The following is a 19,188-nucleotide window of genomic DNA, read 5'->3' on the forward strand; positions in this document are numbered from 1 at the left end:
TTTTTCCATGTTTTTGTATGAAATGTGTTGAAAAATATCACATTAACATCCTTTTTAAAAATTAATTCCCACGTCTTTGGGTGAATTTGAAACGGTGAAATGTTTCACTGACAATGGTTTGTATGCAAGTTTTTGTTTATCTCGTTAGCAGAATTGCACGCAAACATGGCTTAATACAGTAGGTGACCGCTCACTGGATGTGTTTTACTGGAGTTTTTTTAAGTGTAAATTCGTTAACTGGATTGATTCTCAGTTAGAAAACACATAAAGGTCAAAATATGAAACATCCGCAATCTCACGAAGGGAAATTCAGTCTATGTCTATGTTGCAAATGTGCATTTTTTTCCACAAATTTAAACTCCGAGTTAGCGGTCACCTACTGTACTTTACTTACTTATCCGGCGCTTCAACCGCTTTGCGGTCTTGGCCTGCCTCAGGAGTGTCCGAAACCGCTCACGGTCTCGCGCCTTCGTCTGCCAGTCCCCGTTATCCCGGCCTTAATGGCGGACGCCTCCACGCCATCTTGCCACCTCAGTTTGGGCCTACCACGCCTCCTCTGTCCTTGTGGACGGCCTAAAAGACTTTACGGGCTGGGTCACCTACTGTACTGGCTAGAAAAAGCTGAAGAAGTTAATCAAGGTGCTATCTTGCATGCTTTGTCGTCTGGGTTTTCGACTGCATGCAAGATTGTATGCCTGGGGTGCACAATGGTAAAGATTTAGAATGGTTTTCGTGCAATGCATGCATTCCTCAAATGTTCAAAATTCCAAGTTACTTAGGCAGCTGGTAGTCAAAATTTGTATTTTTTTGTAGCTGGCAGTGCTAAACTATGAATGCCAAACCAGCCGATTAAGAGATAAATTATGGAGTGACAATACTGTTATGAAAAGTTTTCACTATTTCAATACAAACACTTTTTGTATTTGTAATTTTTAATATTGAAAATAAAAAATGGTATAAAAGTACCTACACTTGCACGATTTTACTTTATACGCTTTTAAATTGATAACTCGAACTGTCAAGAGTTTCCATAGACTACGTAGCTCTTAAAATAATCTTTTTACATTGATTTAATACTAGAACCATTCTAGAAATTGCTGCCTCGGAATTGTTAATATAACAGTTTAGATATCATTTCACTAAAGTTCCACAATCACCAATTCGGTGGACCTATTATAACACAAGTTATTATTATTTAACACAATTTTGTTCCTCTAAAACCTTACTCCTACGCACGTTATGTACGCGTATTGCAACCACCTGAGCTTACCATCGGCCCGCATACCTACAACTTCAGTGTATGCCTCGCTATGATTCCACATTCTCTTTTATTTTCTCAGCCCTCTCTTGCGCTCTCTTCAAACAGATTTGTTGTTATGTTTTCAGCCAGTTCTTGGCCCTACAGACAAAGAGAGCGAAATTTACAGGCGAGGGGCATGTAGAAACAGGCGGAAGGGGCTCGGTCGATTTTGTATTGGCCGCCATAGTCGAGCCGCAGTGATTTTTTTCTGAATTGAGAGTGAGTGCGGGCAGCGCTCTCTCGCTTGCCTTCAAATTACACGGGGCGCTCTCGCGATACAAAACAGCTGATCAGCTGATACCCCTCCCTCCCGATTTTTTCATCTCGCGCTGCGCTGGATGCGCGGATCAGCTGTTCTTGCTCTCTCGCGTTTCTTTCGGTTTGCGCTGCGCTGTTGCCGCACTTGCGCGCTGCGCTGAACATCCCCTCCCGCGCGTTCTTTTCGGTTTGCGCTGCGCTGTTGCCGCACTTTGCGCGTAGCGCTGGACACCCCCTCCCCCTCGTTTCTTTCGTTGCGCGTTGTGCGCTGTGCGCTTTCGTTCACTTTGATTTGCAGCGTAATAAAATCGCATGCATCGAAATAAAACTTAAACACATCAAACTCGTTTGATATTTTTACACTTTATTGAAACTTAAGGCACAGTTCCACACATCGCTAACCACAATCTTGCCACAAAACCACACATATTTTTTATTATAAATAATTAAAAAAATCGTCACTTCAAGCACCCACCTTACTGCCTGTATGTTGTGTATGTTGAATACTGTAAAAAAAGCATTGAAATAAAGCAGCATAATTTACATATTCATGTTGAATTACGAAAGATTAACGCTGCTTTATTTCAATGCGCACAACACTTTATCAATAGAAAATACGACCGAGGCCGTAATAATGTGAATTGAAATAAACAACACTTCAACACTTCACTTCAAATTACATCGAGCGCCCGGGACTTAGGCTAAAACGCGCGCGGCCTCACACTGCGAAGGCTTGAACTGTACTGACGATTTTGTGTGGTAGCAAGAAAGGGAACGCACGAGGAACACTCGCTGCACTAGTGCGAGCGAGACACCGACACCAGCAAGTCGCTGCGAGAAAACCAAACTGAGCGCGCTGGCTGAAAGTGAACGCACACATTCACACATGTGTGATTGTGTGAGTGCGAAAACTGTGTAGAAAGCAAAACACGCTCTCGCCGACGCGTAATTCCGCGTATTTCCAACCGCCTCCCCCTGCTTCTACATACCCCTCGCCTGAAAAACGCACACTATTACATTCTCATTGCTAGTAGGGGGCTCTCCTCGGGCATGCCGGCTTTTAAAGGTGACACTGCGCGACCAAACTGTGTGGTCCGCCCGGCACTTCTCTCCGGTGCTGCCACGCTCCGCGTAGCCGACGCGTGAGATGCACACACTTTCTTTCTCGCGAGCAGGCATGCGTTTTAGGTGGTTCCCATTTCTCCGCCATCGAACCAACGAAAAGCAAGTACAGGGATACCGAACGGGATTTTGAAATAACTAGTTTACGTTGCAATGAAAAGTTCAAAAGTTCATTATTTACTGAATAATATTGCTTGAATGTACAATACATATATCTTTTATTAACACTACTGGAATTGAGTAGATTGATTTATATTAATAAAATAAGAATTTATTGGTAAAAATATTCTTAAAACTTCCCATTTATCTATTATCATGCTCTCTATAGGTCACATTTTTCATATTAGATTTTCCTATGTTATTTAAATTGACTTATCAACTAATTCGTAATTCAATTGTCCCTTATAATCGAGAGCACGCACTATTCCCAGCACTAGGTAAAAGACCGGCGAATCGTAATGCAATCTGTCCACCCCTGTAATCTCCCTGTTTCTAGAATCACCCGCACTCAACGAGCATCGGTAAAGCAATGTGAGAGACAACAAAACAGTTCCTTCGAGTCGATTGCCGGAGTCGGACGCAATCTCGCGGGTCGGGCCACGCTGATCACCCATAACCTATTATTGCCGCCACCACCGGGAGTGTTCGCGCGCGTGTGAACCGTGTACGTGTGTCTCTGTGTCAGAGTGTGTGTGTGCGTCTCTGTGTGTCTGTGTCCATGCATGTGTGCTCGGCAGATCAGTGCCGTGGATTGATTACCTTTCTGTCGTCCCATCAATTGGCTGAACCCGGCCAGTGAGCATAGATAGATTTCTGCGTGTCCCGTGTGTAAGTAATTGGACACCGTAACCAGTCGCCGGATAATCGGAAACCCGAGCCCGGTGTCCAGTGCGTGACCATCTTTGTTCCATCCCCGTCCCCACACACCATACCAATCTCCCGAACCTGCGTTCTTCGGGACAAATCATCCCGCTGCTGCCATCTCGCTGCTGTCTGCTGCGGTACCGGTGCCCTAGCCATTGACCTTTATTTGACATTTAAACGGCACGGCTCTCCGCTGGCGGTGCTTTCCGACGGCCAAATCCGTCCCGCCGTCGATACAATCCAATCGGGCGCGTACGCTCGGGAGCGGTCTAGTTTGCTCTCTCGCTCGCTCGCTCGCTCTCCGCTCCTTCGCGCGGTGCTCTATTTCGGATCTATTTACCCAAACGGCGTGATGTTGCCCTCAGCCTCAGCTGTTTCTTAATTACCTGCGGACCCAAACTGCCTGCTTCCCTCTTATTCCCTTCCGCATCCTGTACCACCTGTACAGACCGATCGCGAGCTCTAATGTGCCGTGGCTGCCGTGTCGCCTAATGACGTTGGAGTGAAAAACGCAGCCCCAAAAACAGCCCTAACCCTGACCGCCGGGCAGCATCGAGGTCAGCGACGCCGATAAGATACAGCGTTGTGCCTTATCGGCACGCCGAAATAAGGTGCCCCGGCCCCGGTATTGCGCTTGTTACCACACCAACACACATACACACAACATGTACCAACGGAACCCACGAAAACGAATTGGACGGATCGGTTGAAAAAGTTTCTAGAACCGGCCTGCCGGTTAAAAATCCCGCTTACACACTGAAGTGGTAGAACTGGTTTTTCTGGAGTGGAATGCATCGCTCCAGCCATTGCCACTCTTTCTCCCCCCGTGATGCATTGCATAAGGACTATGGCTATGGGAGTGACCTCTACTTGGCGCTGTTGTGAGATGATCGTGTGCGTGTGTGTGATCGCATCAACAATGAAATGAAGCCTTCGGGAGTAAAGAACAACAATAACAGAGCCACTTAGTTTTGTTGTTTTTGAAAAGCAAGAATAACAAAAACCCCTTTTTTTAGTTTATATTATGCTGATCATCGAACCAGTGCAGTTGATAGGGACGGCCAGGGCGTGTTTACATAACCGTGGCGACCGTACCGATGAGCAATGTGGCGCCGTCCGTACGAACGATGCAGTAATAATGATGGAAGAGCAGGCAGGCATCCTTTCCAGCGTTGACATTGTGCCGATGTCAAACGCGCAGTGGTCAAGGTCGTTTGATAACCTTGAAGCCGTTGGTGGCCTCAAGACGCGCTTGGCGTTGGCGCGAACGCATGTTAGATTCGCCCCGACAGCCCTGGTTAGAATGAGCGGCGAAATTCGCCAATGTCTCTGTCGCCACTATTAATAGACGGTTTATGTGTGTGTTTGTGTACTACTTGCTAGATGTTATGGCCGCCTCATGACGCAAAAAGAGACGGCGTCTGTTTCGCTGTAGAGTGTTGCATGATGTTGATTTTGGTTCGTCTTGTATTTGCTATCCTTGCAGCAACACTTAATACAACATGAGCCGCCGATATTCGCGCGTCGAGTCCAGCTCGGACCTGATGCAGTTCCTGGACCGTGGCCACTCGGCAAACACGGAAAACCGATGGACGTTCGAGATAGCGTGGGAGGTGGCCAACAAAGGTAATGGAAGTGGAGCAAAACCTCCGGTACACTTTCTCAGTTTTATTAATCCTGTTCCGGTTACTTCGTTACTTACAGTCGGTGGCATATACACGGTGATCCGATCGAAAGCGTTCGTGTCGACCGAGGAGCTGGGCGACCAGTACTGTCTGATCGGCCCGTACAAGGAAGCGTCCGCCCGTACCGAGGTTGAGGCGTGCGAGTTTCCCAGCAATGGGCCGTTCTACCGCGCGGTCACGGCCATGCGCAACCAGGGCTTCAAGGTGCACTGTGGCCGCTGGCTGGTCGATGGCAATCCACAGATCATACTGTTCGACATCGGGTCGGCGGCGTGGAAGATGGACGGCTACAAACAGGAGCTCTGGGACTCGTCCAACGTTGGCATTCCGCACCTGGACATTGAGTGTAACGATGCCATCATTCTCGGCTACACGGTGGCGACCTTCATCGATGAGGTAAGCTCCCCCCCAAAACGGGGTTGTCAACAGTTGTCGCGCAGACTCGATTTAAGGTACCATTTTGCAACTACCCAATCGTTTCCAGTTCAAGCGCTGCGCTGAGGTGTACTCGCACGAGAACGAATACGGTCCGCCACGGATTGTGGCCCACTTTCACGAGTGGCAGGCGGGCGTCGGGCTGATTGCGCTCCGGACGCGCCAGGTCGATGTGGCGACCGTCTTCACCACGCACGCCACCCTGCTCGGGCGGTACCTGTGCGCGGGCAACACCGATTTCTACAACAACCTCGACAAGTTCCCGGTGGACGAGGAGGCGGGCAAGCGGCAAATCTACCACCGGTACTGCTTGGAGCGGGCGGCCACCCACCTGTCGCACGTGTTTACCACCGTGTCCGAGATTACCGGGTACGAGGCGGAGCATCTGCTGAAGCGCAAGCCGGACATTATCACCCCGAACGGGCTGAACGTGAAGAAGTTCGCGGCGATCCACGAGTTCCAGAACATGCACGCGATGGCGAAGGAGAAGATACACGAGTTTACGCGCGGCCACTTTTACGGTCACTTTAACTTTAACATCGAGAAGACGCTGTACATGTTCATTGCCGGGCGGTACGAGTTCAGCAACAAGGGGGCGGACATCTTTATCGAGGCACTGGCCCGCCTCAACCACATGCTGAAGTCGAGCAACTCGGACGTGACGGTGGTGGCATTTTTGATCTTCCCGGCCAAGACGAACAACTTCAACGTGGAGTCGCTGCGGGGCCATGCCGTCACCAAGCAGCTGCGCGATACGATCAACAGCATCCAGCAGGACATCGGGAAGCGGATGTACGAGACGTGCCTGCAGGGCCAGCTGCCCGAGGGCGCGGAGATACTGACGAAGGAGGACATTGTGAAGATTAAGCGCTGTCTGTACGCGCTGCAGCGCGATGGCAATCCGCCCGTAACGACGCACAACGTGGTAGACGATTGGAACGATCCGGTGCTAGAGTCGATCCGCCGGTGCCATCTCTTCAACACGAAGTACGATCGCGTGAAGGTGGTGTTTCATCCGGAGTTCCTGAACTCTACCAATCCGCTGTTCGGGCTGGACTACGAGGAGTTTGTGCGCGGCTGCCATCTCGGTGTGTTCCCGTCGTACTACGAACCGTGGGGCTACACGCCGGCCGAGTGTACGGTGATGGGTATACCGAGCATCACGACGAACCTGTCCGGGTTCGGGTGCTTCATGCACGAGCACGTGGCCGATCCGAAGTCGTACGGTATCTACATCGTCGACCGGCGGCACGTTGCGGTGGAGGAGAGCGTCCAGCAGCTGTCCAAGTATATGTTCGAGTTTTCGAAGCTCAACCGCCGCCAGCGCATCATTCAGCGTAATCGAACGGAGCGGTTGAGCGATCTGCTCGACTGGAGAAATCTGGGAATTGTAAGTTCGGAGCGGCTCGGAGCGTACTTGTTGACATCAATCTTACTGGTAATATTGATTTGTTTCGCCCGACAGTATTACCGCCAGGCGAGGGTTAAGGCACTGCAGCGTGTGTATCCGGATTATGTGGACGAGTCTACGGAATACCTGAAGCGAGCGACAGACTTCACATATCCACGCCCGATCAGTGCCCCACCAAGTCCTAGTTCGTCCAGTAAGTGCAAATAATGCTTCATTATAAAGTCTTTCTTCCCCAACCACTAACTCTCTGCTCAAACTTCTCGTAGGACATACAACGCCGGCACCGTCCCTGCACGGTTCAGACGATGAGCAGGATTCCGTCGACTCTGAGGAGGAGCTACAGGAGCTAAACTCACACCATTAGATCGCACAAACTGGGCCAGCTAACCAATCCTCCTAATCCCCTGAAGCAGGATCCTGTAGATTAATAGAGCGGGAGAGAGAAGAGAAAGAGAGCGTGCGGGACTCTTGCAAGCTGCATCACTTACTAGAAGGATGATATTTTATCCGATGTTGACCAGAAAGATTCTACTGGAAATATTCGCTGTCCAGTCTTGCCTGCCTGTCGTTTCAGTGTTTCTGTATGAGTGTGTATTTGTTGTCCTCGGGTAACTCAGCACTACGTACTACGTACCGCGTCGGCTGCACTAGCCAAACAAGAGATTGTGTTCACTCACTTACTCCCCTAAGTCCTAAGCTGTATTTAAGAAAGGAAACATCCAGCGGAACCGTTGTGTTGCAAACGTGTTTGCACTTTTAGCAATAAAACCACCCCCTGTACGAAATGTTCCGCTAACTTAGTTGATGCTTTGTTGAATCCTACATCCAGTACCGTACATCTTATTACAAGCAATACCAAGCAGACCTATGCACGTTCAAGTAACACTAAAACAGTTTTGCTCGGGATATGGGGAACTTAGCTGAGGCTGTTGTGTCATACATCGATTCCATCAAGAGAATGATTCTGAACATCAATAGAGACTGATCGGAAATGAAACTGATCCTAAACTCATACCTATTTTGGTCGTGATCACGAAACTGAACCCTAATCCACAACGATCCTGGAACTTATCCTTACCCCAAATTGATTCTTGAACCTGATCTTGTACCAATATTGGTTCTTAGATCTCATCTCTTGTCCCTGGAAATGATCCTAAACCCATACCTGTCCTGTTTCCGAATGCCTCGGATATCTGATTTTTATCTTTGATCTATACCATTGCTGGAACTGATGCCCCAACCCATACCTTGGTACTGATATTGAACCCATACCGGTCCTGAAATTATTTCTGAACGTATATCAGTCTTGTGACTGATCCAGACTCCATACGCATCCTAAAACTACCGCTGAAGTCACACCGTTGTTGGAATTGAATCTCACACAGATCCAAACCTTTTCAGGGACTTACTCACACTTGCCCGGGAGCTGATCCTCAACACATACCGATCCTTAAACTGATCCCGAACTCACACTCATCCTGGAAATGATAGTGAATTCTGACTGCTTCTGGAAGTTAACCTCTATACTCGCTCAGACGTTTTAATCGGAAGTAGAATTCGGTTTTCTCAACACTGCTTGGAGAGACTAATGGATGTTGCTGTGGACGGAGGAGTCGTCAGATGCCGCAATATACCCTTAGTTTTAGTGGACACTATTCTAGACATTCTTCCAGAAAGTACATAACAAACAAAAAAATAACTATTGCCATCTACATTTGATTACATGTATAATTTTATTTGCCTACCCGGCTAGTGTATAACATGGATTAGGTTAGTTTTGCTATTATGAATAACATCGGATGCAGATGAGGTGGTGGTGGTGTGTGTGTGGCTCAAGCATCAATTTTTAAGTATTCACACACCCGCGACAGTGCTTGTTCGCTACCAGCCGCTCTGTACGATAGGGTTTCGCAGAAGCTACTCAGCTCGACCGTGCTGCAACCGGTGCACTCCTCATACGTGTAGCACTTCTTCACACAGCTGTAGCTCTGATCGGCACAATCACCACAATCCATGGCAGCTGTATCGAAGAGAAAGAGCGAGAGATAAAGAGAGAAAAAATTATAAGTTTCATACACACTCCCATTTTCCAGCTTCGACCACTACCTTCTTCATCATCCGCGTCCTCCTCCTCGTAGCCGTATCCTTCCTCCTCCTGTTCCGGCGGTGCCATCACGATGAACGTCTCGTTGTACGACAAATGCTGTCCCACGGTCAGCTGCACCGTCGTGCTTTCGCTTTCACAGAAGCTGGACGCAATGTTGCGATAGTGCGTCTGCTCGCACGACCACTGTTCCTCCTCGTCCCGCACGCAAACCCGCGGCCCAATCACGGTGCAGCGCTTCACACGCGCCACGCTCGCATCGGTCGCTTCGGCCTCGACCGCGACGCTCGACGCCGGCCCGGACTCCCTCATCTCGTAGTCCGAGCCCGGCGGCACGTACGTGTCCCCACTCGAGTAGCTCGGGAAGTCATCGAAGCTTCCTCCAGCGACGCTCGACGCCAGGCCGGGCTCCCTCGTGTCCTCCAGTGTACTGCCGCTCGAGTAGCTCGGGAAGTCCTCGAAGCCGCCTCCAGCCTGCTCCCCGGTGAAGTAGTCATCGAAGCTGCTGCTGTCACTGGGCCGTGCCGACCCAAAGTCGGTAGTGTAGTTGCTCTGCACTTCCGGGACCACCAGGGAACCGACCGAGACGTACGACGGGTAGGACGCTTGCTGGATGATGGTCGGTGCGCTGGACAGGATGCTACCGCTGCTGATGATGCTGCTGCTGCTGCCGACGCTGACGCTCGGCGTGTACGGTACGGCCGGCGCCGAGGTCGTGCAGGTGCGCTGCGCATAGAGCGTTCGCACGCACGACGAACCCTGCAGCATGTAGCCCGCCGAACAGGTCGCCTTCGAGCTGGTCACCTTCGTCACGCACATACCGTCCCGCAGCACAGCGCCATTGCGACACTCGGCCGCCATCTTGACCAGCTTCGTGCAGGTGCCGTGCGCGTACCGGTACCCCTCCGGGCACTGGGGCCGATCGATGACGCAGTAGTTCTGCTGCAGGGTCGCACCGGACGGACAGGTCGGTTCCCGCGTTTCGCGCCGCACACAGCCCTCCCGGCGCAGCTCGTACTCGGGCGGACAGTTCGGTCCGGGCGCCACGCACCGCCCATCCATCATCGAACCTCTCGCGCACGCCAGCTTCACCACGCGCTGCTTCACGCACTGTCCGCCGCGGAGCTGGTAGCCCGGCGCGCACGTAGCACTGCGCACGCACCGCCCCTCGGTAATGACCGTGCCGGGCGGGCACTCGGGCGACCCGTAGCTCGTGCGGACGCACTCGCCCCGCACCATGCTGTAGTCCGGCTCGCAGGCCGGCCCATCGCCGATGCACAGATTGTCCCGCAGCATGCTGCCGTGCGGGCAGCGGACCGTTTCGCGCACCTCGCGCACACACTCGCGCCCCTTCAGCTCGAACCCGGCCGGGCAGAGCAGCCGCTGGGAGACGCACCGGTTGCCCACGATCTGGAACTCGTACGGGCAGTTGATCGGCCGCCGGTCCAGCATCGTGCACTGGCCGGCCGAGAACGTGTAGCCCGTCTCACACTGCGGTGGCCGCACCAGCACGCACACCCCATTGCTTAGCCGCGTGCCGGGCGGACAGATCGGGCTGCGGTACTCCACCTTCACGCACCGGTCGCCCACGTAGTCGTAGCCGTGCTCGCAGCTCGGTATGCCCACCACGCACATGTCGCGCACGAGCCGGGCCGCCATCGGGCACGAAACGGTGCGCTGCTCCGTCCGCACGCACATGTTGCCCTCGAGGCGGAAGCCCGCCGAGCAGCTGAAGTGCGCAATGCACTCCCCGTCCGCGTACACGAACCCGGGCGGGCAGGTGATGGCCGTATGCTCCTCGCGCTGGCACGTCCCACGGTGCAGGTAGTACCCGGGCGGGCAGCTGAGCGTGCCGACGCAGAACCCGTTGCGCTTGGTGCTGCCGGGCGGGCAGGTTGCCGGCCGCTCGGTCAGCGTCACGCACGCGCCCTCCATGTTGCGGTAGCCGGGCGGGCAGGTAGGCCGCGTGTGGATGCACCGGTCGCCCGCCTGCTGGTAGCCGTCCCGGCACACGGCCGGCCGGGTCTGCAGCCGCACGCACCGGTCCCCTTGCAGGAAGCTGCCCGCCGCGCACGTCATCGTGTGGTAGACGATGCACTGTCCGCCGTCCATCGTGTAGCCGGGCGGACACTCCATCGCGAGGAGCGACCGGCGCGAGCAGACACCATTCTGCATGGTGAAGCCGGCCGGGCAGGCCGCCGCCTGGACCGAGGCCGTCATTTGCGTTTGCGTTTGGGTCTGGGCCGCCGCCGCACAGCCGGTAGCGCACGGGATGCCGCACGCGCCCGTCATGCACGGATTGGCGCATATGCCGTACGCGCACGGGCTCGGGGCCACGGCCGGGCTGGCGACGGCAGTGACGGTCGTGCCGTGGCACTGGCCCGCCGAGTACTGGTAGCCGGCCGGGCAGCTCGGGTAGGCCGTCTCCTGCGTCTCGCACGCCCCGTTCACTGGCACCGTGCCGACGCGGCACTGGGCCGCGACGCTGCTCTGGCACCGGCTCCCCCTGAGCGTCGTGCCGGGCGGACAGACCGGCGCCGTCGTCATGCGCATCACGCACTGTCCCTCCTGCAGCGTGTACCCGTCCATGCAGATCATGTCGCGCGTAACGCACCGCTCGCCCTCCAGCACGGTACCGGCCGGGCAGGTCATAGTCGTGCGCGACATGCGCACGCACATCGCCTCCTTCGCGTTGTAGTTGTAGCCGTACTCGCACTGCACCTTCGCCAGGCAGCGCTCGCGCACGTACGCAAACCCGGCCTCGCAGCTCGGCGACACCTGCTCGCCCCGCACACAGTCCCCGTCGCGGCGCGTTGCCCCAGCCGGACAGTCGTCCACGCGCAGCACACACTTCCCGTTGCGGTACTGCGCGCCGGCCGGGCAGCGTGGCTCCTCCCGGAGGTGCTGCACGCAGACGCCATCGCGCAGCGTGAATCCGGTCTCGCAGCGCGGCTCCCCCACCACACACTGGTCGTCGCGCATCACGCTGCCCGGCGGGCAGGTCCGGCGGGCGGTCAGCTCCCGCACGCACTCACCATTGCGCAGCGTAAAGCCCGTCTCGCAGCTGACCGACGAGGAGATGCACTCGCCCGCCTGCATGCGCATCTCCCGCGGGCAGGTGGCGGGCCGCTGGCTGTACCGGACGCACTGCATGTACTCGAGCTTGTAGTCGCGGGGGCACACGTCCTGCTCGGACTCGCACACGTCCCCCACCAGCCGGGCACCGGACGGGCAGGTCGCCGGACGGTTCTCCTTCTTCACGCAAACGCCCCCGGGGCGGCTCTGGAAGCCGGGCGGACAGTTCAGCTCCTGCACCACGCACACGCCGTTCTGGGGCCGCGTGCCCGGCGGACAGCGGGGCGTTGTGCGGCGCTCCAGCACACACTGGCCCCCGGACAGCCGGTACTCGGGCGGACATTCCGGGCTGGACACGACGCACAGCCCGCCCTGGAGCGAGCCGCCCTCCTCGCAGCTGATCGGGACCTGTTCGCGCTGGACGCAGATGCCGCCCTCCTGCCGGTAGCCGGCCGGACACTGGGGCGTACTGTACAGGCAGACGCCGCCGACGAGCCGGGTGTCGGGCGGGCAGCTGGCCGGCGCACTCATGTTCCGCACGCACCGCCCGTACTCGTCGATCGCGTACGGGTAGCGGCATTCGGCCGGCACGACGCACACGTCGTCGCGCCGCATTCCCCGCGTACAGCGTGCCTCCTGGTTGCTGTGCTGGATGCACTCCTCGTAGTTCAGCTCGTACCCGGCCGGGCAGGTCAGTGCCTCCAGCTGGCTGCCTTCCTCCGTCTGCATGTCGACCTGTTTCGTCTCGTACTTGACGCACTGGTCGCCCACCTGCGTGTAGCCGGACTCGCACGTACACGTCACGACCGGGGGCGGTGGTGGCGGTAGCGGAGGTTGTACCACTGTCGGCGGTGGCTGATGGACAATGACAGGCGGTGCAACCGCCACCTGTCCGCAGGTTGCCGTAGCGCAAGGGGCCTGCAGATGGCACTGGCCATTGAGGAGCGTGTAGCCGGCCTGGCAGGTTGCTTGGCCGACGCACGTGTTGCCGACCAGATTGTAGCCCGCGCCGCAGTACGATACGCGCTGCACGCACTGCCCATTCTGTAGCTGGGTGCCGGCGGGACAGTTGATGGTGGAGCCGACACCAGCCGTCATGATGCCGCCGATCGGCATTATGCCACCGGTTTGCAGCAGGCCGCCACCACCGTACGGGTACATGATTTGGCGGTTTGTTCGCGTTCGATTTCCAACCGTCCCGTTGCGGACGTGCGGCACCGGGTATGTTTCATTCGTAACCGTGACGTTCCCGACAGCCGGAACGGTACTGTTTGTGGCCGCGCTAGCGACGAACGCTGCGTGAAGCAGCCCGGCTAGCAGCAGGCAGCATATTACACTCTGCAAAGAAGGAGCAAAGAACGCCGAGAAGAGCGGTCGGTGAGCGAACATGCTTTTTCGTCATTATCAGTGTATTTCGACAGAGGAATAGCCACACATCGGGAATCGACTGATAATGCAATGGAAATCTGAGTGAGATTAGGCGTTGCAAATTTTTCGACAAAAAAAAACACCCGAAAACCGATGATAGAGTAAACAGTTGCTGTCAAAATGTTAGCCCTCAATGCTTAGAAAAAATTTAGCTAAACCAATTTTTGTGTAGGGACACTTGTATTAAAGATAAAAATTTCGGAAGATTATCTGTGAAAAATCGCTTTTAAAATTGTTCCTTCTGACGACTTTACACAAATCGTTCACAGGATGTTCTAAGCTCCAGTATAAAAAGATTCATATTAAGGCCTTCAGCTACAATTACATTAAGTTTCATAAGATAATTTTAATTGTGAGCCAGGATAACCGGAACGTGAAAATAAAGATTTAGATGTTCAGTTATCGAAAACATGCGAAGACATTACGAATTCTATACCAAGTTAAACAAACCCGAATTTCCCGACTGATGGTTATCAATTTTTTACATTTTGAATGCCTTCGTCAATGAAATATCTTAATAATTGCACTCAAACAACTTTAGAAAAATGTCAGAAAAATGATGAAATAGTTTACTTTGACTAGAAATCATTTGTATTCGTTCGAGAGTTCGAATACTCCATCTTCAATACATCAAACATCATATTTTAGCTTGTTTTTAGTAGATACAGTCAAGACTCGTGAAGCTAAATCTTCAAGGCATCTAAAGCTTAGAAAGATTTACAAGGTATCAAGTATCCGGAGCATCCAAAATATTGAACCGTTGAAATTTGACCTCATTTCACCGCTAAATAAAACATTTATATGTACTAATACAGCTGAGAGACGTATCCGTAAGACGAAATGCATCTTCAAGTGACTACAACACAGCGAGATTTCAGTGTGTGTCAAAAACTCTCAATTTCATTTTCACTTTCACGGTACCTGTCTAGTGATTAGACCTCCTTCGTTCTGATCTCTTCTCATTTCACATGGTCTACTTCGTTTGTACAGTAGTAATGTACGTCGTGATCATTTACTGGCACTTCCAATGAGTAGACCACCGATACGAACTTATTGGAGCGATTTATCTCATTTCAACGAGTGAAAGGATTCAATGATCTCCACTTGTTTCCTGGCACTTATCCCATTATTCTAGCATGAACTCATTCCGAATCTACTTCACAGTTATATTTGTTATAATTGTTGCACTTTAGCTCAAGCGGAAAAACTATATAATCGATTCCAAATATACTTGGACACACTGTAAGCACGTTAGACTTAAGAGACCGTAGAGAAATAGTACAGACTTATATGTTAACCACTTTGCACAGTTGCCCCACAGCACCGGATTACCTTTGTTTCACGTAATTCCATCGCGTACACTTGTAACTTCACTCCAATCCGGCGATACTCGCCGTATGGCAATCGGATTAACACTGGATGTGTGGTGTGGCCTTGCTGTTGATTTAAATATTATTCTACCATCCGCCCAATTATCTCACCTCGAAGGTCAAACCCAGATTGTAAGAAGAAGTTTGTGCTCCCCAATCGCGTCAGCATTTCCAGCTAAATTCTTCCCACATGGGAGTTCATTGCAACAATTTGACAACTTCTTATCAGTGAGGTAACCGCAAGTGGCTCCCTGCTCCCTCTAGAACATCGAGAGGAGGAGGTCATTTTTTGTGTACGCCAACAATGTTGGCCCAACCTCTCCATTCATGTTTGGGTTCTGTTTTAATCAATTTCGGTGGAATTCTAATTCCAGCACCGGCCCGTATATTTAATTCGTAGAATCAACCAAGAGCGCCAAAGAATTGTTTTGCATGTTCTATGCTCTAAGCCGAAACTCGGAATGTGAAGGTTAACCCAATGAGGTTATCAACCACGGTGGGTCGTTAGCTGGAATCCGGGAAATGATATTTTCAGTTCCAACTAAGACTGACTTTCGGGCAGACGTTTAAGCCATAGGAGGGGAATGTTTCGCGGATCCTGTAGACTGTGGTGCTTTGCCACCGTGCTGGCCCTGCTCCCGTTAGCCTTCCCGGCCGAAACTGTGCCGAAGAGTGTATCAATTCCGCCTATCTGCCTAAACGGAGCGAAGGTGGCAGGCAAGTGTGTGTGCAATCCCGGCTACAGTGAGTACAAAGGCAACTGTTACCTTACCCAGGTACCGGCCGGCTGCCCAGCGGGATCCGTGCTGTGGAATGGAAGTTGCCACCCACAGGTCTTGCCCCCGATACTGGAGGTTGTTCCAGCGAAGGAAAGCTTCATAGTTGTGCCACCGTTGCATATCAAGCTCCCGGTGCCGGATCCGCTCGATCCGAACAATGTGGAGGAAGAGCAGGCGGAGGATGAGGATGATGACGACGCGGAACAGGTCGGTATGGTGCCGACGCGTGATCACCATCTCACCGTAAGCTACGAGAAGATCGTTAACAACCATAATGTGATCAATAACGAAACCACATTCAACACGAACACGGTCAACAACGTCATAGTGCAGATCATGCGCCGGAAAGCGAACGGAGCTTTGCGAATGGTCGTGATAAGAAACAACGAAACCACCGTGCACGAGGAAGGCCCAAACGAGACCAAGCCGCCGAGTAAAACGGAACCTCCGCCGCCAGCCGACAGCACGGACAAACCTGCGACAACGAAAGCACCGGACTCGGATCCTCCCTGCTGTATGATCGTGTCGCCAAGGGTGTGCCGAAAGCAGGAGGACGAATGGGTTTGCTTCCATCGGAAGCAGTACGTGTGTGCCCGAGTGTGCACGGCAAAGGTGATGTACCTGCGACCGAGAAAGCCTCGCTATCAGCATCCATGGTTGATTATGCCACCGATGACGACCTACCCGTCGTACAATGCTCACTGTCGTATGGGACAGTGCCCAAGACCAGGTATAAGCTAGCGGTTGCGTTGAGGAGACAGTTGTCCAGCAGTGTAGTGTCTATCGTTCCAGATTGTTCTGGGTGCCTCCGGGGAAGAAGCCGATGCCACCCGATGTGCTACACGTACGACTGTGCGAAGAATGCGAGCTGTCACTTTGTCGATCAGGACGCGTTCTGCAAGGATTCCCCTGGACAGGTGTGCGTGATGACCGAGGAAAAAATTATAGACCTACTGGAGCAACCCGAAGCAAATCGAACTCTAGTTGGGTGAGACCCCAACCTTACATGCTACCTATTAAATAATATTTCGTTAAAGATATGCTACCACCCAAATAAACTAGCACATACTAGAAGTAGGTTAAACTATGGACGCACAATAAACTGGTCGAGCTTCTTCTCGCGTGCGTGACTTTTATTGCCATTTACTTCCTATTTTGAACAACATTTCTTGCAGGCTTTACGCTCGCTACACTGCACAGGAGGCGTTTAAAGATTTTCCTCCTCATCGTACTCCTCCACGAAGTACACCTCATTGTTCATGGCACCAGCACCCGAACCGTCCTCCTCGTCCTGGTCCTCCTCGTCCACACCGGGCCCACTGGCAGGGAGTTTGGTCGTTTCTTCTCCTTTCTTTTCCTGCCACTTCTGCCCGTACTGCGGATGGGTAGCCGGTGCGGCCATGTAAGGATTATCCACACCCTGCGTACAGTTCTTAACCGTGATGGTTGAACCATCCGTGACGACGGCACACTTGGCCGTCGGTACGCCCCAATCATCCGACACCTCGTTCGACACCGCGAAATCGTCCCCATCGTAGTAGATCACGTTCGATTGATCCAGGGCGGGATCGAACGTTTCGACCGCCGACGGTGCTGCACCCCAGGCCGGATCAATACGATCATGCCCGTAGCAACCGTAGCCACAGTCGCCGTACCCCTCCGGACAGTTGCCGGTGAGGAAGCAGGGTGCCTGATGGTAGTAGAACGGACGAAGCACCGGACCGCGCCTATACCGTGGACCAACGTCAAACGCATCGTCATAGCAGCCACGGCAGTGGTCCTGTACCCGCGCGTGCCCATTGAACGCCTCGTACCCGTGCCCGTAATGGTCGTAGCAGCCCGCACATATCACACTCATGTTGGCCGGCTTGCCGCACACCACGTACGGCCACTCGTCGACGTACACGCAGGTTGGCTTTTCCGGCTGCGGCACGTAAGCGATCTTTTCCTTACATTCGCCCGTGGTTCGGTTGCAGCGCTTGCGCTGCTGAACGTGTATTACGTCGGCCGTACACTGTGGGCCGCAGGTTTGGTACTTGTGATGCTTGCAGCGCACTCCCTGCGTCGACGTGTGGCAACTCTTGGGGCGCACCGCCGTACAGCAGCGCTCCGGTTCCGACCCGCTGCTACCATCGTCCGGGGCCAGCTCCGTTAGATTCGTGTACACGTGGATATTGTTCACGTTGGTGTTGTTCAGCGTGGTCGGCATGTGGATGTGGTTGGTGTTGTTCACTATGTTCGTGAGCCGTATAACGGTGGTCACATTGACCGGTACGCGATAGTGCACACTGTTCTCGCCGTCCTCATCGTCTGCTGCACCGCCATCGTCGATCTGGTTCGTGTCGGGACGTACGATCACCGTGCGATCTAGGCTCTTCAACACCGGCCGCTGGAGAACGGGCAGCGGTTTGACGGGCACGAATGCTACGAATGGTTTCGCCGTTTGAATCACGGGCTCCACGACCACCGGTGGACAGGGTAGCGTCTGCCGCTTCTGACGAGCTGCCTTTAGCTCTTCGACGCAGTCACGATAGGCTTCATATTCGGTTTGTTCACACACGGTATCCTCCAGGGTTGAGGTTTCGCACGGCGTGGGTGCAGCGTGCAAGCAGCTTGCTAGACATGCCAACACTGCCACTATTGCTATAAGATTCATCTGCAATGAAAGGAAAATACAACGGAAAAACAAGTTGATGAGACAATCCACATGCGGTGTGGGAAACAGTGTCAGTTTTCTTTGCCGCCTATTAGTTTGAATTCAATTTTTCAATCACAATTAATCATTCAGTCTCGTGCGATCAATTACGCCATGGTTGCCGATTACCGGCAGTCAATACATCATATGGCTTTGACACACGCGTCTATTCACCGGTCAAAAATGTCACCTTACTGATATCACTAACGATGGTCTTTCGCACTTTCTTATCTTTCTAAGCAAACGGGCGTCTGCAGAGAACGGTGATGCCCAACTTTTGCTGGACAGGTGGAACTAAAAAGCTTTCTAAGCTAATAGGACACATTCTGAATAGACTAGATCTGTTGTCTGTTGAGCCATTGTGAATTTATGTATCTGAAAACATATAGAGCAGCTACAGTTATAACAGCCCTACCTACCTTTGAGAAGTTTATCAACAGGTGACCAACATAGGAGCCAACCTGCGGTGGACCTACGAGATGATACACGTCTGGTGGAGAACTGACTTCTACCTCAATAATGGGTAACAGCTCCGCGCTGGTTAGATTGTTGTTATCGGTTTTCGGCTTGGCAGGGTGGACGAGGGGCAGACTTATACTAGAAGATATCGTTTCTTTATCTTGCGAGCTAGCTGATACGTGTACAGCAGCAAAATTTGGCAA

The 19,188-nt window shown here is 52.9% G+C and overlaps 4 protein-coding genes across 5 annotated transcripts; 2 read left to right on the forward strand and 2 right to left on the reverse strand.

The window, feature by feature from the left end:
• The first annotated feature begins 3,213 nt into the window (after window positions 1-3,213).
• Window positions 3,214-7,873, forward strand: LOC120894265 (glycogen [starch] synthase). 2 transcript variants are annotated; one of them, XM_040296752.1, is made up of 6 exons: window positions 3,214-3,344; window positions 5,031-5,170; window positions 5,249-5,625; window positions 5,714-7,054; window positions 7,130-7,268; window positions 7,342-7,873. In XM_040296752.1, exons 2-6 carry the CDS (start codon window positions 5,047-5,049, stop codon window positions 7,437-7,439), a joined length of 2,079 nt encoding a protein of 692 aa, XP_040152686.1. In that variant the 5' UTR covers window positions 3,214-3,344; window positions 5,031-5,046; the 3' UTR covers window positions 7,440-7,873. The 2 variants fall into 2 exon arrangements, with proteins under 2 accessions (XP_040152686.1, XP_040152685.1); XM_040296751.1 differs by having other exon boundaries at window positions 3,222-3,508.
• A 916-nt stretch (window positions 7,874-8,789) lies between these two features.
• On the reverse strand, window positions 8,790-15,085 carry LOC120894264 (zonadhesin-like). Its single transcript, XM_040296750.1, has 3 exons — window positions 15,015-15,085; window positions 9,182-13,592; window positions 8,790-9,095 (listed from the first exon to the last, which is right to left on the reverse strand). Exons 1-3 carry the CDS (start codon window positions 15,033-15,035, stop codon window positions 8,908-8,910), a joined length of 4,620 nt encoding a protein of 1,539 aa, XP_040152684.1. The 5' UTR covers window positions 15,036-15,085; the 3' UTR covers window positions 8,790-8,907.
• A 521-nt stretch (window positions 15,086-15,606) lies between these two features.
• Window positions 15,607-16,963, forward strand: LOC120894771. The gene is made up of 2 exons (XM_040297576.1): window positions 15,607-16,561; window positions 16,624-16,963. The coding sequence occupies exons 1-2, from the start codon at window positions 15,637-15,639 to the stop codon at window positions 16,821-16,823; spliced, it is 1,125 nt and encodes a 374-aa protein (XP_040153510.1). The 5' UTR covers window positions 15,607-15,636; the 3' UTR covers window positions 16,824-16,963.
• Window positions 16,915-19,151, reverse strand: LOC120894770. Its single transcript, XM_040297575.1, has 2 exons — window positions 18,946-19,151; window positions 16,915-18,487 (listed from the first exon to the last, which is right to left on the reverse strand). The coding sequence occupies exon 2, from the start codon at window positions 18,485-18,487 to the stop codon at window positions 17,039-17,041; it is 1,449 nt and encodes a 482-aa protein (XP_040153509.1). The 5' UTR covers window positions 18,946-19,151; the 3' UTR covers window positions 16,915-17,038.
• Window positions 19,152-19,188: the final 37 nt, after the last annotated feature.

Source organism: Anopheles arabiensis, chromosome 2, assembly GCF_016920715.1.
Source record: "Anopheles arabiensis isolate DONGOLA chromosome 2, AaraD3, whole genome shotgun sequence".
Classification (NCBI taxonomy): domain Eukaryota; kingdom Metazoa; phylum Arthropoda; class Insecta; order Diptera; family Culicidae; genus Anopheles; species Anopheles arabiensis.

Excerpts from the sequence above, each read along its gene's own strand:
- LOC120894265 (XM_040296752.1), top strand. The coding sequence starts at position 5,047 with ATGAGCCGCCGATATTCGCGCGTCGAGTCCAGCTCGGACCTGATGCAG. Across the intron at positions 7,055-7,129 it reads ACTGGAGAAATCTGGGAATT|TATTACCGCCAGGCGAGGGT; the intron begins GTAAGTTCGGAG and ends TTCGCCCGACAG. Across the intron at positions 7,269-7,341 it reads ACCAAGTCCTAGTTCGTCCA|GACATACAACGCCGGCACCG; the intron begins GTAAGTGCAAAT and ends AACTTCTCGTAG.
- LOC120894264 (XM_040296750.1), bottom strand. The coding sequence starts at position 15,035 with ATGGAATTACGTGAAACAAAG. Across the intron at positions 13,593-15,014 it reads TGGAATTACGTGAAACAAAG|AGTGTAATATGCTGCCTGCT; the intron begins GTAATCCGGTGC and ends CCTTCTTTGCAG. Across the intron at positions 9,096-9,181 it reads GGACGCGGATGATGAAGAAG|CTGCCATGGATTGTGGTGAT; the intron begins GTAGTGGTCGAA and ends TCTTCGATACAG.
- LOC120894771 (XM_040297576.1), top strand. The coding sequence starts at position 15,637 with ATGTTTCGCGGATCCTGTAGACTGTGGTGCTTTGCCACCGTGCTGGCC. Across the intron at positions 16,562-16,623 it reads GGGACAGTGCCCAAGACCAG|ATTGTTCTGGGTGCCTCCGG; the intron begins GTATAAGCTAGC and ends CTATCGTTCCAG.
- LOC120894770 (XM_040297575.1), bottom strand. The coding sequence starts at position 18,487 with ATGAATCTTATAGCAATAGTGGCAGTGTTGGCATGTCTAGCAAGCTGC.